Source organism: Oreochromis aureus, linkage group 8, assembly GCF_013358895.1.
Source record: "Oreochromis aureus strain Israel breed Guangdong linkage group 8, ZZ_aureus, whole genome shotgun sequence".
NCBI classification, from domain to species: domain Eukaryota; kingdom Metazoa; phylum Chordata; class Actinopteri; order Cichliformes; family Cichlidae; genus Oreochromis; species Oreochromis aureus.
Genome location: NC_052949.1, coordinates 26,308,467 through 26,328,811, shown reverse-complemented (window position 1 = coordinate 26,328,811; position 20,345 = coordinate 26,308,467). Strand labels below are relative to the sequence as shown.

The following is a 20,345-nucleotide window of genomic DNA, read 5'->3' as shown; positions in this document are numbered from 1 at the left end:
TAACTTCGCTGTCTCTCTAAAGCCATCGCACTCATGTCTGTTCACCTCGCCTTTGAGCAGAGCCTGAGGTTTATGCTGCACCGAGGCTGATTTAATCTACAATCACTGACCCGAAAAACCAGCTCGAGTAAAGATTTCACTCTGACTTTTATTTCCTCGTCAACTTTCCGAACATTCTTTATTGAGTCTGTTTCCAGTGACAAAAGCTTTTCATAATTATGAATGGAAGCCTTGGACTAAAAATCATTTTTTTCACTAGCCAAGAATTTGTCAAACTTTATTGTTCTCAAACAGCGGTGGTGTGCACCGGTGATTTAGTGCTCTTACATGAAGCAGTCGACCCACAGGAGGCAGATCAATGCCCAAAATCAAAGCCAACCTTACTGTTAGTCCTTGTGCAAGACCATACTTCTGGCACCAAATCCTCAAATCTGAAACCTCACTGGTCACACACTTTCTGTCAGACTTACTGCACGAGGCGAATTACTGTGAGTCTACAATGTTCCTATATGCTAATTAACCAACACAGAAGCAGCCAGTTCATTTCAGTAACAACCAACGCAATGCATCAAGAGCGGCGCAAATTAGCAGGTCAGGTGAGGTAAATCTACCAACAGCACAGGTTCAGCTGTGCTACTTCTAATGTGATGCAACTGTTTCTCTCTGGAAACGACACGGCAATTCATACCAAGGAGCAGGAGTGGAAAAATAAACGTTCTGACACGAGTAGCACGAGGGAAATCTTCCTTCAAAAAGTGAGAGGGGCAGCATGAGGTCTTTAAGGCAGGAAAAGTTTATCTTTGGATGAAATGTGGGAGCCCAGGTGGAATGGAAGATTTATCCGGAGAAGAATTGCTTTATTAGAAGCGACTTCCCTGTATTGACCTGAAATCTGTGTCTAACAGCTGATCTATCTATATCTATACAAAAGAACTGGGATTTAATAGAAGCAAGATTATTGATTATCAGATCCAGTGTACTATCTACTATTTATATGTTTTTTTGTCGCATTCTTTGTGATGCTGCTGGTATTTTTTAATGACTCACGGCCAGCTGTGTTCTAGATAAATATGATGGATCTGCCATCCCAAATAAACATCTGGTGCAAAGAAGCTGTTTTGTAATTTTGGTGGAATTTTCTATAAACTTTATAGATTGATCCTTAGCAAGCCAGATGTCATTCTTTTAAATGCTCCCCTCCCCCTTTCTAAGGAAAGTAAGATATTTGTCTAATCTAAACAATTTTGAAAGACAGACATTGGTGATGCTTATGTGAGCCACAGAATCTGGAGAAAGACAAAGGCAGCAGAGGGAGAGGGGAACACGAGCACTGTGGCTCCTTAAAGAGACACTTAGGCTACACATCTATTAAAGCCAGCAAGCTGCAGCGGCAGGATGCTTACATCAAAGTGTGAAAATCCATTATTCATGCTCACCATTCTAAACGTCTGCTCTGGGTACCATTTTCAAATATGATGACGCACAACACCGGTGCTGTTCCTCAATGCTTGTGCGAGCGTGCTCCGACCTGAGTGGCTACACGCCTGCTTATTCTTGGAAAGAGGTCAACTTCATCTGCAGACTGTGTACAAGTTTGTCATACACCTACTTGGCTAACCTGCATGTCTGAGTCTGCTGACTTTGAAAACAGAAGACAAAGCTACTGACGCAGATCCTTTTAATCTTTTCGAGAGGTCAGAGTCCAATATGCCATTTCTATATCTACTCAGACATTAAAAAAGAAAGTTTGAATGTGTTCTGTAGTCTGTTACCGTGTCTGTTTACTTAAGAGCCTTGATTCAAATGTACCAGGTAATGCACTGTGCTATTTTCTACTCTGTTTATGAAGCTCCACAACAATTTCCAGCTTTGCAAGTATTTCCTGGCTGAGGTTTGTGAGCACAGATGGAGAGTGTTACATGTGCACTTCTCACCATCAGCAAGGTGATACTTATTTATCCGTTTTTGTTTCTCCTACATCAGTTTGTTACATTTTTAGAAACTGAAAACCTGTGAAAGCGTACTGTTCTATATTCTCACTGCTTTCCTTTCTCCATCTCTACTGCTGGTTCACTGTTTTTTTGTCACGCTTGTTGTAGCAAAGTGCAATCATCACATGCGTATCTATAAATTCTCTGCAGGTGCAGAGCAATTATCTGCACCAAAGCAGCAAAAACACAGAGACATTGCTGCTGACTCTTTCACAATTCTTCTTTAATTCTACATGCAGCTGTACACTGTATGCTGGGCCTCTCTTTTTATCACAATACTGCAGCTATTCATCTGTTAAGAAACAGTATTAAAAATATGCAGTAGTTTTAGTTTTACTTATGTATGTAAAACATAAGCTGGATGTGGCCATTGTGAGGCTGCCTATTTCTTTGTGGATTATACTTTCAAAGCCTTTTACTCTTCACATTGGTTTCAGGAGCCAGAAGTTACCATATTTGGATGTGAGGGTGCAAGGCTAAGTTATCAGCTAATGTTAGCAAATTTGTTTAGCAACCATTGAAAGAAGAAAACAAGCTAGGTATACAGCTAGGAACTACAGGCACTTGTCCTTGTGTCAGTACCATAATAGCATCCACTTTTTTACTCACTCCATATTTCAAGCTGAAGATGTTAGTATTTGGTCAGTGCAATGTAGTTTTTTTTTGTATAGTCAAAGATATCGTATTTAGAACAGCACTTGGAGTGCTAATCTATCGGCTAACAGGCTAATTTAACAAGTGCACAGAGACACATATTTGCAAATTATAGTAAAGTAACAGTACATGAAATAAACAGTTCCACACACTGCAGAACTCACATTTCCTTATTTATTGCCTCTAGTAGTGTATGACGTTCAAGCACATCTGTTTTTCATCGAAACACAGGATGTTGCTACCTTATATCACCCGTGACAGGTCACATGACCACAACCAATGGTAATAATATCCAACCAGAGGAAAATCTCATGTAAGACAAACAGCTGATGAATAAATCATCTACAAGCAATTTGTAATGCCTTGACATGAGCCAGAAAAATTGATGCCTAGAAAGGAACCGAGAACAAGTAAAGAATAAACCCAGGAAGATAATGAAAGGAAGTTCTGTAGTGTGAGAATCGTTTAACCTTTTCTATAAAAGGTCCAACGAAGGTGCCTGGTAAAAATAATCACCCCCACACAGTTGTTAGAGGGGCTGAAATTAACTTTTAAGAAAGCAAGTGCTATTTTTACCTGCCTGTAAAAATGTTTTTTTATGCTAAAAGTAGAAAATGCAATGCCTTGCTTTTGGAGCAGCCTCTAGTGGCCATTGGAGGAAGTGAAGCTGTTTGGACTTCTGCAAGCTTCCCTTTTCAGCCCGAAACTTTATGCTTTTCCTATTATATTTTTTGACTTAAAGCAAGGCAAAGTTATTTCAGAAGGATACAAATAATCAAGATATCAGTTTGCAATTTAATCACCGATCACATTTCACAGATCCAGCCTCTTAGCCACTACATACTGCCACTAATAGAGTTATAAAGTCAGAGTATTACCTGTCTGTGCTTGAGCTTTCTTTTTCTTGGTCTTGCTCTCTTCCATTGGAAAGAACACTCCTTCCACACTTAGTGCCACCGCACGTCCGTCAGCTAGAGGGATTATGGGTAGCTCTTTGAGCGTCTGCAGGATGGAATCTGCCTCTCCGTAACCATGCTCCAGAGCTCGGAAGTTACAAACCAGCAGCCTGGCCAGCTGATGTAGACCTGCATCTGAAAGTAACACACAGTCTGGTGTTCAGATTTGCCATTACACAGGCAGAGAAAACATCACTTTGTTTCTACTGAATGAAAAAGAAATAAAATGGAATGTTTTAAAATGTAACCATTTATTATAATGACAATATGCTGAACTATGCAGCATCATATTGCCCTCGCTGTGAGATACCAATGTTGCTCTGCACACACCTGAATGGATACCTCCCACTGTCATCAGCTCCTTGGCCATGGCTGTGGTTACTATGGTAACATCCGTTCCCCGCAGGTATCGGACTCCCAGGTGATTGAGCAAGGAGGTGGGCGGTGCTGGGCTTAGATCCGGATGCAGATAGGACAGAGACAGATGCTTTTCCAGCTCACCTCCACCAATCACTTCCCGTATCACAGGGTCCTGACAGACGGCCACCTGGGAGGGCAGCTTGTACACAATCTTACCATCTGAGAGAGAAAGCAGCAAGAGGAATGTTTACAGGGTTACAGTGAAGAAATAATCTTTCATATTTCTTTGACATGTTCCCATTTGTGCTCTGGTCTTACCCCAGCTCAACCTGTTCGGTTTTTTAAAAAAGATTTTTACCTTTACCTGAGCTGGTTAAACTTGTAGCTGACTCAATGAAAATATCCTCCGGCTCACTCAACATTTTACCTGCATTTTCGTTTAAAACTGGTTTACCTGTGTCTGTGTCTCTGTGTGCGAACTGTAATCAATGCTTCACTGGTCTTTAGTCAAGTCTTTGCTTATTCTAAGAATGCTGTCATCTCCTACTTAAAAAGAAAAACTCAACCTTGAATCTTTTCTTCTTAGCACTTACACATTAATCTCCAGTTTATTATTTCTTGCAAACATTTTATAAAAACTTGTAGCTAATCAGCTGACAGATGTTCTGGACAAATGCAGTATTGGGGTTATCCAGTCTGGCTTTTGCATTGCTCATCTTACTAAAACATCTCCTCTTTAGAGTGACACTTTGACCTAAACTCGTAAAAGACTAAACTCTGACCACCAGGTATTGTCGATAGCCTGAGATACTGGGTGGGTATATCGGGCTCTGCTTTGGTTGATTGATTCTCCTCATATCTGCCTGAACGATCCTTTTCTGTGTCCTGTTCCACTTCTCTTGCCTACAGTGTGCCGCAGGGTTCCATTTTGGGGCCCTTATTGTTTATGTTAGATCTGCTCCCTCTTTAGGACACTCTGAGGTTATTTCTTATTCCTGCTATATAGATGACATTCTATATGTCTCTTTTAAGCCACCAGGACATTTCAAAGCTACAAGTCTTGAATGGTTGACAATTTTCTTCAACTTAATGAAAAAAAACCCAGAAGTTCGTGTTTGTGCCTATGATAAATTTGTGCCTAAGGTAATAGAAGCTTTAGGTTGCCGTGCCACATTTACTAAATCTTCTATCAGGAACTGTAGGGTAACTTTTGACTCAGCTTTAACTTTAAATGAAGTGAAATCATTGGTTCATTTGAGCTTTTTTCATTCAAGAAATATTCCCAAATTGAGTTCATCTGTATCACACTCTGCATTAGAAATTGTTGGTCTTGCTTTCATTTTTCACATCCAGTTTTAGTTTTTTATCTTGAAAGGTGCTATAAACCCTAGTGTGTTTGCAAGTTTTTTTAATTGGACATGCGCAAGGTGTGAGTAATACCTGAACTGAGAGTAGGCAGGAAGGATTTGCCCTTGAGCAGCTGAATAATCTGCCCGGCAACAGGCTTGAAGAAGTCCAAAACCTCGTCAGACAGGGGGATAAACTGAAGGAACTGGCACAGGCCCTTCAGCCCCTTGAACTCTGGGTGATTCTGGAACAACGAGAGGACGGAATATGACATAAAAGAAAAAGCTCTCTTCAGACGGAGACACAAGCAAGATCTAATATTAGCCTAATAATACTTTATTATGTCCTAGACTTTTTCTTTAGTTACCTCAGCTACAAAAAGAACAAAGCCTTTATTGGAAACAGACTTATATTAAAGACAGACCTGTAATTTCCTGGTACATACCAAATCTGCATATTATCAGATTTCATAAACTTCATTGCTTCATGTGCTCAGAATTTATTTTACACAGTAATGTATCAAATATGCAGTTTTAATGCTCTCTTCTAATAGAATGATTTAATTTTTCTGCTCATAATTTCTGGTTATTATGATTGAGCAAATTTTCAAATTTTGTCCTCCTGCCCAGATATGTCACAGTAAACAATCCTTAAATCATATTTTCTAAATCAACTTTTTAATGTATATTATTTTTGAATGATTTCATACTGCAACATAATGTGCATACACATTTCATACACATGTATCATATAATATTGTACTTTCTTGGTTATTTTTCTCTATTCCTGCAGCTATGTCTTACAGTGAAGACATCCATGGCCTGGAGGAAGAGCTGTGCTATTTCAGACCGGAGCCACTGGTTCCAGGAGCTGTCTCTGTCAACATCTTCACGAGAAGAAGGGATGTCAAAATCACCTAAACAAGAAACGGACATCAGTTATTGACTGCACTTGCTCTTCACCCAACAGCACCCATGAATGAACTGCTCTCATCTCCACTCTCACCTTGGATGATAAAACGGAAGCCAAAGCTGCGAAGGGGCAGGTAAGCAAACACGGGCTGCTTCTGAGGCTGGCACACAATGTTACTTCCTGTGGAGTCGCTGCCAAGCTGGAAAGCCAGAGCGAGCTCGGTCGACTCTACATCCTCTTTGATCTGAAGAAGGCACAAATCAATGTCACAACAGAGCCAACAACTTGCTAACAGGCTGACTTCTTGTACAAATGGGTTTGCAAAAAGTGAGGCCACTGGAAAAAAAGAGAAGAAAATGAGGAGCACAGCATGTCTCAAATAGCCTCTGTCACTCAGCTTTGCTCATTCTCTTACATAACCTAGCTGCAGGTAACAGGACGCTGCCTTTGGGAAATAAAAGAAGCAGCTGAAGGAGTAAGAGCGGGAGGTATTACCGAACCCTTTCAGCCAGACAGATCATTAAAATCAGCTCGGTAGTGTTTATCTGCCCGCGTGTGTGAAAACACTATCCAGTGAATGAGTGTTCATAAAGTCTGATGGAAAACTGAGAAAAGACATTTGAGGAGCAGAATGATCAACAATCATATTTACAGGAGAACATCAGAGAAATGCAAATCCACAGCAGATTTTATTTATGCCCCAGGAGGGATGGAATATAGGAACAGATGGTTAGTAGTTGTTCTGAAATCCAAATATGATATGTGCACCTGAAAAGGGTGAGTTGTGGGAGTTAGCTTGTGTGCATCACCTTCTTGGGCTTCAGTGTGGTTTTGACCACTAGCCAGCGCTCGGTACCCTCCGAGTGTTCCACCTCGAGCACATTGTGATTGAGATCTTTACGAGTCATCGTCATGAAACGCTTCTCACTCTGCACACAGAAACAAAAAATACAGTAGCAACAAGGTGTTTTATTCCTAATCCATTTAGATGGGTTTATGTGCAAAAACACACATGTGCAAGTACTTGTTGTTGACTTACTTGATTGTAGATGGTAATGGAGCGTAGTCGATGCAGGAAGAGCAGCAGCGAAGGGTGCACATCATGAAACAGGTTCCTGGTCTGATGGCTCTCAGTCCGGAGAGGAAGGCTGATCTTAGTGGTCCAGCTGAAAAGAGAAGAAGACAAAAAATGCACCATGGGTCTAATGTGAGCAGCAGACTGCTAATAAAGTTAAACAGATGTTTTGACTTCCCCATAACCAAACTAAATTATCTATATTGTAACAATAAGCAAGGAATACAACTATTTATTCTAGAGTGGGGACATAAGCAAAGAGGGTCAGACTCAGTAAGCAGGGCAAATTATCGTGAGACCACGCTTGCAAAAAGCAGAGCAACATTTAGCTGGTGACCTACAAACAATGTGCCAATTTATGCACACAGACACAGTCAGCTCCTTTCAGCGATCCACTGAGAGTCGCACAGATTACAGGGCGACAAATGAGCAGACCTGACCAGGAAGCTGACAATGCAGATGCTGTTTGTTACTTTTGATCTCACAAACATGAAATATATAGGGAGGTGACGGTAAAGATGGATGAGCCTGACTGATTTTAGCTGCACTTTGTAGTGTAGTTTATCACAACTGTGTAATATTTGGATCTCCGAAGTTAAAATAAGAGGTTTGTTTTTAGAAACAGCTTCAGGAAAAGCACCAGTGTAAATACTGAACCTGGTAACAGATCAATTCAATTTAGCTGATCGACTTTCAGGGCACTGGGATCAATAAGTCATCTGACCTGTGCTGATTTATGTCCTTCAGCTGTGGATCCAGAGGCCTTGTATCTTCAGTCCAGTGGGGGAGGATGTATCCCATGGGGCCACAGTTCTTGTCAAAGCGCAAGTGGAAGCCATTGGAATGAATCTCAGGACAGTCTGTGACCTTAAACACTGACTTGAAGCCAATGCCCTTCTGTCCTGTAAGAAGTAAAACAGGCGAACGTCATTTGTCTATGTGGTGTTAAGTTCTCCAACACCACACACAAAAAATTTAAATTCCTTTACACAGTTGTAATGGTGGAACAATGAAAGAGGGGATAGTGCAGTTACCAATGTATCCATATTTGTGTTTTCCCTTAGTGCTGCGGCCTACATCACAAATAGCCCTAATGTTCTTCTCCTGGAAGCCAGTTTCATTGTTAAGGACAGTGATACAGTCTCGCTCCACCATAAAAGCCAATGCTGGAACGACACCGGGCTCCGCCGGGTAACTGTTGTCGTCGGCATTCTGAAAGAAAGGGAAACAAAGAGTTTGAAGGATATTGGACAAAATTCAAATCAAAATGCTAAAGCAAGTTTCCTTTCATAGAAATTTAGACCCACAATCAAACTGCTTTTTTTGTTTTACAGATCTTTGAATAGTATTTTTATCCTTCCTGATTTCTTATTTTTTCTTATTTGTCACACTGGCCATGTTTCAGATCATCAGACAAATTTTAAGATCCACCAAATTTACCCACTCAACAGTACTGAGCCACACTGGAGAGTTTCCAAACATTAAGGTCATGTCAAAGCATCTCAATCGGATTTAACTCAGGACTTTCACTATGCAACGCTAAAACCTTCATTTTGCCCTTTTTTAGCCAGTCAGAGGTGGACTTGCAGGTGTGTTTCAGATGATTTCCATACTGTATCACCCAAGTGCAGCAAGACAAGTGAGACCTGCACTTCTTTAGATGTTGTTCTGGGTTTTTATGACCTATAATCTTGATTTAAAAACTGCATATTGTATTAACTCGGGTTATCTTTGTATAATCTTAAAATACGTTTGACGATATGAAACCTGTAAGTGTGACAAATATAAAAAATCTAAGAAATCAGATGGAGAAGCTTCTGGAAGCTTCTGATAAACACTTTCAGATTTCTACCTGAATGAGCTCCAGGACAAAGTGTGTGTCCTTGCTGTAGAGTTCAGTGGAGAGGCGGTCTAAGCTGCGGCCCAGTCGTTCCTGGTGGACCTGCATCAGTTTCTGGCCTTCAGCTGTCAGTTTCACCCCGATGCCAAACTCACTTTTCCTGTCAGAGAGAAAGAGGAGACCAAAAAAGAGTGACAGAGCAGCAACAACCAAATCATGACACTTAAACGGACAGAGCAGTTATGCATAAAGGTGACAAACCTGATGTCTTCAATGACGGCTCTCTGGATTGTGTCCTCGGACTCACAGCTGTCACCCTCCTTTTCATCTCCGTCAGACATTTTGAGCTGTTCCTCGCCCTGGCCTCCTTCAGCGTCACTGCTGATGTCTGATATCTCTCCATTAGGCACCGAGGCCAACTCGTACAGCTGCTCTTCATCCTCTTCCTCCTCCTCAGCCTCTATGTCTTGCTCATCGTTGACTTAAAGAACACATTTAGTAAAAGATGTCAAAAATGGAAGCAGATTATAATTTGTCGCAGTATGAAAACAGTAATAAAGTTCAAAATCCTGCAGCAGAGAGCCACTTTCAATCACCTTGATGTAGGCTGTTGTACAGCTGGGAGGATTCAAAGCTGTTGTCCATGATGTTATCCTCAAGAAAGTCCTCTTCACTCATGTTGAGAGCTGACAGACTGCTGCATTCAGAATCTGTCAAATTAGACTGAAGACATAAGAAAGGTAAGAAGAATACGTTAATAATAGAAATATGCTGCTGAGCAACAGTTCATTGGTATAGAATTACAACTAGTAGACGACATTGTTGAGTATTTCTTCACATTTCTGTATTTTCACTGCTTTGTACTTTCCACACATTTCAAATGATTAATGGCGATACATCCAAAATTTACTGTGCTGTCACTGACCAATCAATGTGATCAATATGACCTAATGGCAGCTCATTGGTTAGCGCTGTTTCGTCACAGCAAGAGGGGCCTGTGAGGAGCTCCACATTTTTATACTTTGGATTCTCGTAGAGTTTCTCTGCATGATTCAAAGTTCAAAATAATCCTTATTTATTTAATAGTGGGCCTTTGTGTAGCCGTCCAGTTCATCCACTGTCTGAAACAAGCTGATTTCCCTTGAATTGTACATTCTGTAATTACCCTCTGCAGAATTTTAATAAAACCACCAGGAGGCAGCTCACGTGCAAACAGCCAGAGTTGCGTCCCTAAAATGACTTGCATCAGGAATATCACTGAAATCTACGAAGGAGTATTAGGGCCGTGTTAAGAAAAAAAATTATTATCGTCCTTTTTGAGAATAAGGTCAAAATGTGGAGATTACAGATGTTGTTTCAAGACAAACTGCCTCGGCTGCTACACCCTCGGAGTGAAATCATACTTCAGAATCGGTTTCAGTAAGAAGGAAGGAAATGATTTCTTTTAGAACGTAAACATATTGTGTGATGCGTATAAGGATGTAGAAAAGATGGTGCAGAAAGCTGCATCTGGTCAGACAGAAAAACAGGAATTGGAAGAGTGGATTTGTACAAAATGAACAGCCTGGTAATGGACAGATGCAAAGTTATGGATGTGTAACAAAGACGATGTATGAAAAAATGTCTAGAAACCTAGGTTTTTGACTCACAGGACCTATTTTATACATTCTATTCAAACTTTAGCTATCTAGCAGTTTACATGTGCCCTTTAAGTAGTCTTGACTGTCTCTGATGAACACTGCAGAAGAAAAAATGTTGTTCCCTATATCTAATGATAATAAGTCTCAATTCTGAACCTCAAAAGTTCCTTTTGCTCAATAAAAAACATTTAAACAGTGCTGCTTTGTTGTGGCAGTAGGGCTTTGGCATTACACCCTTAAAAAAAGCAGACTTTCCACTAAAACCAGTTCTTATATGTTGCTTTTTTTCACCTTCTTTGTGTAGCAGTTTTTCTCTTACTATTACTGCTTATTTTACAGCTAGCTATCACCTACCACATGTAATTTTTATGTTTATTTGAGCAGCAGTGAGATTCCAGTATACTCTAAATACAAAGTCCATAACTTTGTGGATTGATGTTGTGCTGATATACGTCACTGACAAAAAGGACTCTTCCAGTCCAGTGTCATATATAAGCTACATTTATATATTTCCTCAGTTGTGCTCTGACCTTGGCTTGGTCCACAGGTGCTGAGTATGTGTTATAGCTTTGGCTTTGAGGTGGGTTCAGCTTTTTCTCGTAGTCTTTGATCCAGTCTGGAATGCCTAGAAGGATGCCCAAACGATGCAGACAGTTCATGTACCTCGGCTCCGACTGAGCCACGGTCATCAGGACCCGTTTAGATTTGGCCTGGCCCAGGACAAGAGAGAAGGGCTCCAAAAACACCTGGAGGAACATAAATGCCAGCTTTTTAAATGCACATGACCGTGATGTTTGATTACACATATTTGTTATGTACATTGTATTGTACAAATTGTTGCAAAGCAAAAAGAGAAAAGATGTCGCAGACAACTTCAGAAAGCTTTAGCCTGAGATGTCCAACAAGCCAGAAAGCTGCTGTATCTAAGTCTGTGGTTGGCATGACAACTGAATAACAGCCTCCTCTTCAGTGATTTAGCTGAACAAACTAAATTCAGAGGCTAAAGCTGCCCACTCATGTGTTCCGGGACACACTGAAATGTTGTCGCATGTTCCCTTTTTGTTTGTTGAAAGCTGTTTACTGGAATCATCAACACATAGTGCCAGCATTGATGTCCAATAACACTAAATATGATCAAGCGTTTACGTTGTGCCAAAGAACACGAACTAATCAAAACATCAAGTAGACTTCAGTTGGATATAAATACATGTATATAACATATCTTGAATTTCTAGCCTTCTGCAGAAGACATGAGATGCATTTTTCAGCATCCACTCCTGACCTGCAGCAGAAGAGCCTGACAGGTTCTGGTTGGGATTCGTGTGAGACACTCCAGGAGGAATTTGGCAACTTTGTCGTAACATGACACATCCTCCTCAGCCAGGGACAAATCTAAACAACACAAATTCTGTTAGTCCTGTTGTGCATAATTCTTTTCTATGGAGCAAAATGATTTTCCATCATCTATCCTGTTAAATACCTACCTTCTTTAGCCACAGCTGCCGCCAGAGAGCTTTGCATGTGGTTGCTCAGGAGGGCTATGGGAGCATTAACTATTCCGTCAGCTACCACCATAGACACAAGGTGGCCAGCTGTGCCCACAGGATCGAGGGCCGTAGTGGCACTAGAGAAGTGCTTGTCTCCTGTATCTGTGGTGATCTTAAACAGCACACCAGGGGTGACCTCTAATGCTGCTAGGCCTGTATTACCTGTGCAGTAAGTAAAACATGAATTCACCCATTAGTTGTTGATTCCTTTGTATTGCTGTTAATTGCTCAAGAGGACACATCAAATTTAATTATCACAGCCTGGAATGCCCAAATGATGCAGACAGCTTATGTGCCTCGGTATGGAAGAGGATTAGGGCAACTAGGAAAACCAACAAGTGGGCACGTCTTTTTTTTCTTTCCAGAATCAACTTCTGTTTTTTTTATTCAACTTATGTTGTTGTAGTCATGTTTATGTTGAAATGAGTGCACTGGTACAGTTAGTTACGTCTCACCTTGGATCGACTGCCCTCTTGTGGACTTAATGTGATAATCAAACGTGATTTCTACACACATTTGGCACTTTTTGACAGCAGAAACAAACATTTTTTATTTATATCTTTATATCGAAACAAGGCTTTGTTTGTGCATAATTAGCTGAACTGAATGGCACAAGGTAAAAATAATGCACTCTATATTAACAAGGATTCATTCTGAATTCAGTCTACACATAAACCGTATCACTGAACGACGTACCATTTTATCAATTCAATTTACACCCTTCACTGTAAAAGGTTTATGGGAAATGTGACACCTTGTATATGGTTAAGTTACAGTTAAGCACTCAAGTGCTTTCTACAACATGCCTAAGTCAGCTCACTCAGGAATGTGGTATGCTGTAGCTCAGTATGACCTGCTACAGCCACCCCATACATCACACTTATCATGAAGTTTAAAGAGTCTAAAAATGGTCATGTTCGAAGCAATATGCCTCGTGCCTACCTGCGTTCTTTTCAATGAATTCCTTGAGGGAGCCATGAAGGGGTTTAAAGATCAGCTCCCACTGGCTCCACTCACTTAAATCCTCCAGCAGAGGGCAGGAGAGCAAGCTGGCCAGGGCCTGGTCCTTGGACATTTCACCAAGCCGACCCACTGACTCAAATCCACTTTCAGCACTGTTCATGGATGTGAAAGACAGAAGTATAAAGGCAACTGACATGAAAACTGGACCTGTGAAATGATGGGGAGTTTATCTTTAAGTCATTAATCATCCTCTAAGGTTTTTCTCATTTTGTATGGGCCCTAGTATGCTCACTTCCAGCTCTATATATTTATTCATGGACTTTACATGTATAAGCAGAGTGGCTCTGTATGATTCAGAGTTCATAGCAATCCTTATTTATCTTAATACTAAGCCTTGGGACAGCGTGTCTGTCTGTCCCAATTTTATCTTGTCTCCATTTAAGGCTGCTGTCCCTTTTAGCTAACCTCTTCTAATTAGCTTCTCCTCACAAACAGAAGGTTTGAACAGGAGGTGGGTGGAGCCTCTCACTGACACGCGGTGCCAGAGGTAAAAAAAAAACAAAGCCTGAGTTTTTGCCTCCACCACTCTCACAGATATGCAATAAAAATAAGGAAAAGCATAACATTACAAATCCTTCCCATATACTGAAGTGCATTTCTGTCTGTCTGGTGATAGGCTTCTAACCTTGATTTGCCTTGTTTAGCAAACAGGGCTGATTCATAGCAGATTGGGCTCATTCCTCCTCCACCCAGTGCTTTTTGGCGTTGGACCAGGTCAGCCAGTCTGTGCAGAGGACCATGTCCCAAGTCACGACTGTCCCGGACCCCATAGTGAGACCTCAGTGCTGACTCAATGTAGGAGAGCTGAGGAAACACAGTTGCAGTGCAGTTTTAGAACATCTACTGTGAAAAAAGGGGTGCTGTTTCTGTGTCTGTTTTTATGACTCACTTCATCTGGATCAGTGGAGGCTACGTCGCCGCACTGTTTGATGAACTCAAACACATCTTGTTTGGAGGGTCTGAAGCCACTGCCGGCTCGCTCCATGCTGCTGCCCAGAATCAAGGTGGACCCCGCTGTGTCCTGCAGCAGCTGCACACAACCAGACAAGAGACACCGAATTTGGATGATTTGGTGCAACTTGTTATCTCATTTTTATGACTGCAAATTCTTTTGCTTTGTTAATTTGGTGTCATACCTGCGATTTCTCAGAGTTAAAGTAAATCAGAAATGAGAGAACTACCTGGATGTTGTTCACCAAAAACTCGAGGAAGCTGCCTTTCTCTAAAGACAGGAAGTCTTTCACGTGGAAGTGTTCAGGCAGTTTTTTCTCCAAGGAAGCAATGTGTGCCAAAGTGATAGCTGAGTTCTGAGCAGCCAGTTTGTCCCGTAGATACTGCTTCAGTTTGGCTGAGAAAGAGCAGAAATGTGCATTTGCCATTTAAAAATATAACAGATTCATGTTTATTAGGTATTATCAGGATAACCTAATATATGTGTAACATCTTGCGTTAGAAACCTTCACTTGGGAGAGATTTGGTGGATTTGTCCTCCGGTTTAGTTTTTTCTGTGGGTTTGGAGGTCTTGTCTTTGGGCACTAGGTCGTGTGGAACAGCCAGGGACCCGCCACAGATGGCCAGCTGAAACAGAGCTGTTTCCAGCCGATTACCTGACACCTGCAGCAGGAAGTTCTGGACGTGCTGGATCAGAAAACAAATAAGAGCTTTGTATCAGAGACATGAAGAGCATTTATATGATCACTGAGCGCAGAAATAAAACAGGCACACCTAGCTCCTGTTGCTTCTCTGTCTGCTCAGAGCAAACACAGACTTCAATCTCGTGTGTGCCATTACCGTGTGTGTAGGCTGTTTATCATATCTAAGAACTGACTATGAAAAAAACAAACAAACTAGAAAATCTTTTCCAAAAGTCTAGTTTTTCTGATAAATGTGGACGGTGTGAAATCTGAAACCTGCTTTGCTATTACCTGCCAATTTGGACTAACACATTTCCAGCACAGTCTTGTCTTTGTTTTTGTTTTTCACTTGCCTGTTCTGGGGCAGAATGTGAGGTCTCTCTTGGTTTACAGCAAATATAAGAGACACACAGGCACAGTTTGGGCACTGATGCTCAATGTAAGAGTGTGTTTCTTTTGAGTAACAATCCCACAACCTCTGTTGTTTTTTCCATGTCTTTTCATATACAAGAGGTGAAAACCACCTTTTCCATGGAGTATGTGTCACTGATAATTCCTGTAAAATGATCCACAGTAGGCTGGTTTCTCTGATGAAAAACGGCAAAAGCTGTTTTACATGCAACCAAGATTCTTTAGGAGGCAGGTGTCACCATTCAGATTGTATAATTACTATATATAGACAGCACTGCAGGCCAGTAGGCCAGTCTTTTACAGGCCTCACGTATTCTCTTACTGGTCTGCAGAAAAAACAAAAAACAAAACATCTACTAGTATTTTAAGTACTTTAGATGCCATCTTAATTTATAATCAAATAGCATTACTAATTACCATACTTCTATCTTATATGAATAATCCAAATCTGTAAATTAAATAGAAACTAAATCTTTAAAATAACAAAATAATAGATCACTAATAGAAAGAGAGGGGAATAGGTGCTCTCAGCAGGCAGCAAAGTGCACCTTCATATGTCATGTTATGTTTTGAGTTTATGGACTTTATGGAGTTTTACTGGTGTAACTTTTTTTTGGCATTTATTCAACGGTAGAGCAGTTAAGGGAGACAGAGAAATGGGGAAAAGACACACAGCAAAGGGCCCCGGGTCAGAAGCAGGGCACACCCTGGACAGGTCGCCAGCCTGTTGCAGGTCTTCATCGTGTGTTTAGCCTCTAGTTCCCGGTTGTATTCAGGTTTAGTTCTTCTCTTAGTGATTGGTTTTTCATCCTCGTGTGTCACTTCCCCTGTATTGTTCATTTGTGCATCTGTGTTTCCCTGTTCAGTTATCACTGCTCACTTCCTGTTTGATTTTGATTGATATTTGCTCCCTGTGCCTTGCTTTTAGTTTTATCTTCCAGTCTCTTGTATGGATGGACAGAGCTGGGATGTATCGTATAGACATACTAGAGACAGCTTTCATTTCTATTTGTTCTTAATACAAAACGCTGTTGGCCGGTTACTTTTCTTCATGTTTGAGCTTGTTGAACAGGAGTTTTTGTCATCATATAATATTATACTGACTATATGAAGAAAACAAAACAAAACTACTTGCTAGTGAGCGCTCACCTCAGCCAGTTGGATTCACAGGTAACATATAAATATAAACATATAAACCACTTCTTACTAGTTATGTGCCGTCAGTCACATAACTCAAGTTACAGCCCTGCTATTACTCATTCACACCTACATATTCACATAATGCTTTAGTCTGGCTATTAAAGTTGTAACCAACTAACACACACTCTCACTCAAACTTTGATGGCTGTTTTAGCGTCATTTTGTGACCTTCTTACTGGCGAATGACCCACTCCACCCAATGTAGGCCCAAATTTCCACGCTGAAATTACACAAGTCCAGATTCACTAACATAAAACATTTGTCAGTGCGTGACACCCACCTTGGCCATCCTGGGGCTGAACACCTGCCCTGCATTTGTAAAGACCGCCAGCACGACCTCGGCCGCTGTCATTGAGGCATACTTCTTCCTGAGATCCAAGCTGCCCACAGAGGAGAAGGAAGCTGCTCCTTGCAGTGGCTCCAAGATGCTCTTTTTGAGCTTCCTCAGCCGCTCGTATATCTCCTCCTCCAGCTCTTTCTGAATCACCTCCCTGGCACACTCCAAGATGGTGTGCTCGTTGCGGCCTACCTTCGAGAGTGTCTAGAGTAGACAAATGTGTTTGTGTTTAATACGTGAATAATGGCAAAGTATAGCAGGTTAATCTTTACCAAAAATACAAGTGAAGTCGTTTTTTTTTTTTGTTTTAAGTTCACCCAATGAGATTTCCAAACATCTCACTGTGGGTCGTAATTAATACTTAACAATGCATGGACAGTGGGGTTCACAGAGAAGAAATCACAGCATTATTCATTAAATTTAGCAGTTACTTGAAACTACCTTCAGCAAAAGAAACAATCAGTGTGGTCCCAAGCAGAATAAAACAATAATTCATGCTGGCACTTTAACTCGATCCCAAGCCTCCCTGTATGTTTGCCTAGAAGGTTCATCTGGGAGGACACCCAGGCTGTGTGGGGTATGGCTGTGGATGCACATGTAGCTCGTGTAACCATAGTATGTCCCAGCAAATATGTCCCAAACCTCTACTGATCATAACTCATCAGTAAACGGTCCTGGAATGTAGCAGAACATTGTGCTTCTTACCGATATGGGCAGGCCAAGACCAGTTATCCTGATGCCCAGCTCGTATGGAGAGTCACAGTTATAGTGGTCAGCCAGATGCTTCATAAACTCAGCCAGGTCCACTTTTACCTTGCTCTGCTTCCTCCTAAAAACACGAAGTTGCTAAACAAAAGAATGGAAACGACATATATTTATGACATATACTGTAACTGTAAAACATATTTTAACAACAACAAAAAAAATGCTCTTATAAACGTTAAAGTTCAACTGCAAAACAAAAGTGAATCCCTGTGGGTCACCTTTAAGATGTCTACAGTCTCGATCTGGTGGATATCGTCATCTTTCGTGTTGCTGTCAATCTTGAACATGCGGTGAATGAAGGGGAGCTTGCAAAGGGGGCCGAGGTTTAGCTCTTCGTAGCGCTTCTTGTCCTTGAGGCCAGCTAATGACTGGCCCAGCTCATACAGGGTACAGATGGATGTCACTGCTGAGGTGGTCTGGGAGAAAGAGCACAAAATAAAATTCAGTTTGGCAACCTGACAGTGAGAAAACAGGTGAAAACTAAATGTAAGTGTGCCAACCTCTATGAACATGTTGATCTCTCTAATGAGGTATTGAAGGTCTTTTAGAGCTTTAAGAGGCAAGTGCTCTACCGATCTTGGGTCCAGAGAAGGCACCAGCCTGCATACCCGGGATATCACCTGGAAACAGGTGTATAAGGCAGTGAGAGGACAATGACAAAAATCAAACACAGCGAGTTAATCCAAATGTAACAGAGTGAAACACGACTCATTCTGGGAAGCACAAGCCTAGTGCACCCGTAGTGCTGGTGCCAAGCCCAGATAAATGGGAAGGGCCAAATCAAATATCCTCTTGGAAACTTGACAGCAGATGAGAAACAAAGATGCTGCTGAAAAACAGCTGGTGATAAACTAAAGGAAAAACAAGACGGAAGAAAACTGCAAGCGAAAAAACTGGCGGCCAATAAATGTGCTTGTAAATCAGGAAGACCAAAGATATTGATGGTAACCTGGGTTAGAAGCAGTGTAGTCTGTGAGAATAATTTAATGTTGCATAACAGACTAAATGATTAGGAAAATGATCAAATAGCATATTATGCACAGCTACACAGTAGAAAAAATAAGTATAGTTCGTCCTCACCTTCTTTGTGGTGACCAGCTCTCCCTCCCCAGCGATTTCTCGTATGACACTCTCCATCAGACTGTTGATCGTATCCTGATCCATGTCCCTGTTTCTCCTCCTCCCATTGAAGTCCTCCTGGTCTGCTTCCATGGCCTCCACAGCCCGCATATTTTCTCCAAGGAGCTCCCTGAGCTGTGCATGATAACCTTTATTAAACACTGGGCCACTGCCTTCTCTCTGGTTGGCATCCCTCACTTTGGTCTTCTGCTCTTTGGTCAAACTCAAATCTGCCCCCAGCACTGGAAAATCAGAGGCAGACAGGAAGCTAAGCCCACTGGCCTGTTCCTGTTCTTTTTCAGGTTTAGGACTCTGTGTTGCTGTGGGAGGATAATACATACTATTTAATTAATATGGACCACTGAGAATCTTTACCTTTTATGCTTGAAATGGAATGTTTTGATGTTTGGCTACCTGCAGTGGTCTGCCATACCCCAGTCTTGGGATTAGTAGCTGGCTGAGACTGAGTGGGGAGCTTCTTGGCTTCCCAGTTGTCGTACAACGACATGTACTGGGCAAGAGGAAACTTTTCACCAAACTTCTGAGAATAGCAGGTTTGAAGCTGTTCCATTGATGGAGCAGTTAGCTGGTACGTCCCCATCACCTGGAACGCATCAATAAACTTTTACACATCAACTGGTTTCCATAGATAAATAGCTGCTATAACACAGTGTACTGCAGAAGCCAAAGGTCAGTTTTAAGAGTACATTGGTAGGAAATGAGTTTATTAAGATACAAGCTTGTAAATGCATAAATGAAGAACTCTATTAAGAACTTCCCCAAATCTCTCTGTGTCTGGTAGTTTTGCATATTTCAACTGTTTTGATGTAAGACAATCTTGCAATGCATTGAAGTGAGCAAAGCACCGCTTTATGTTTTCACATTCTTAGGTGAGAAAACTACTTACAGATGGCTTCAACCAAATTAAGTAGTGAGAGGGAAAATGAGCTGTCTCTAACTGCATCCTTCTATTTACTTTACAAGCACGGGTGTGTTCCCACTATCAAATATAACTACATTAATGGGTTTATGGAACTGGATAATGTACTTAAAGCAGTAAAAATGCTGATTGCTGAACTCCTCTATGTCAACGGTTGTGATGTTGCAAAACTGGAAAGGAAGGAACGATCAGCTAACAAAATGAGGAAAACTACTGATGGTGATGGCAGTGTTATATATATTTATTAGTGTTTGTGTATGATCGACTGTTTTCTTCACTTTATACGTAATATTGAGTAATATTACGTGTAGTCAGAGGTATGAGGAATGGAAAATGTTGTCAAAATCCAAATGAAATCAAATGCTGCAAATACAAATGCAAAACTCTGCATGGTCAATCTGAGAGACGACCTTGTCAAAATGTATGTACTAAAAAAATGTACCGTATATACAGGTAGTAAATGTGAGACATGTTTACGCCAAGTGGACTTTTTAATTCATTCATCCTCCTGCAATGAAAACTCATTACTCTGTAAATTAAAATAACCCCCACCAGGCATATTACCCCCCAACCTAAGCATGTCAGGGAACATTT

At 41.1% G+C, this 20,345-nt stretch overlaps 1 protein-coding gene across 6 annotated transcripts in view; it reads right to left on the bottom strand.

The window, feature by feature from the left end:
* wu:fj29h11 (protein NO VEIN) overlaps positions 1-20,345 on the bottom strand; it is a 43,826-nt gene that overhangs the window by 16,697 nt on the left and 6,784 nt on the right. For all 6 annotated transcript variants that reach the window (XM_039616358.1, XM_039616359.1, XM_039616357.1 and 3 more), the window contains exons 3-28: positions 19,226-19,415; positions 18,773-19,131; positions 18,193-18,312; positions 17,911-18,108; positions 17,633-17,773; positions 16,871-17,131; positions 14,803-14,983; positions 14,527-14,693; positions 14,235-14,375; positions 13,971-14,149; positions 13,265-13,437; positions 12,260-12,484; positions 12,058-12,167; positions 11,306-11,521; positions 9,732-9,858; positions 9,397-9,616; positions 9,148-9,295; positions 8,330-8,507; positions 8,020-8,197; positions 7,260-7,386; positions 7,030-7,149; positions 6,314-6,464; positions 6,112-6,224; positions 5,402-5,552; positions 3,932-4,180; positions 3,524-3,736 (exon numbers count right to left, since the gene is read on the bottom strand). In XM_039616358.1, the coding sequence (XP_039472292.1) occupies positions 3,524-3,736; positions 3,932-4,180; positions 5,402-5,552; positions 6,112-6,224; positions 6,314-6,464; positions 7,030-7,149; positions 7,260-7,386; positions 8,020-8,197; positions 8,330-8,507; positions 9,148-9,295; positions 9,397-9,616; positions 9,732-9,858; positions 11,306-11,521; positions 12,058-12,167; positions 12,260-12,484; positions 13,265-13,437; positions 13,971-14,149; positions 14,235-14,375; positions 14,527-14,693; positions 14,803-14,983; positions 16,871-17,131; positions 17,633-17,773; positions 17,911-18,108; positions 18,193-18,312; positions 18,773-19,131; positions 19,226-19,415 (4,636 nt within the window). The remainder of the gene's footprint in view (positions 1-3,523; positions 3,737-3,931; positions 4,181-5,401; positions 5,553-6,111; positions 6,225-6,313; positions 6,465-7,029; positions 7,150-7,259; positions 7,387-8,019; positions 8,198-8,329; positions 8,508-9,147; positions 9,296-9,396; positions 9,617-9,731; positions 9,859-11,305; positions 11,522-12,057; positions 12,168-12,259; positions 12,485-13,264; positions 13,438-13,970; positions 14,150-14,234; positions 14,376-14,526; positions 14,694-14,802; positions 14,984-16,870; positions 17,132-17,632; positions 17,774-17,910; positions 18,109-18,192; positions 18,313-18,772; positions 19,132-19,225; positions 19,416-20,345) is intronic.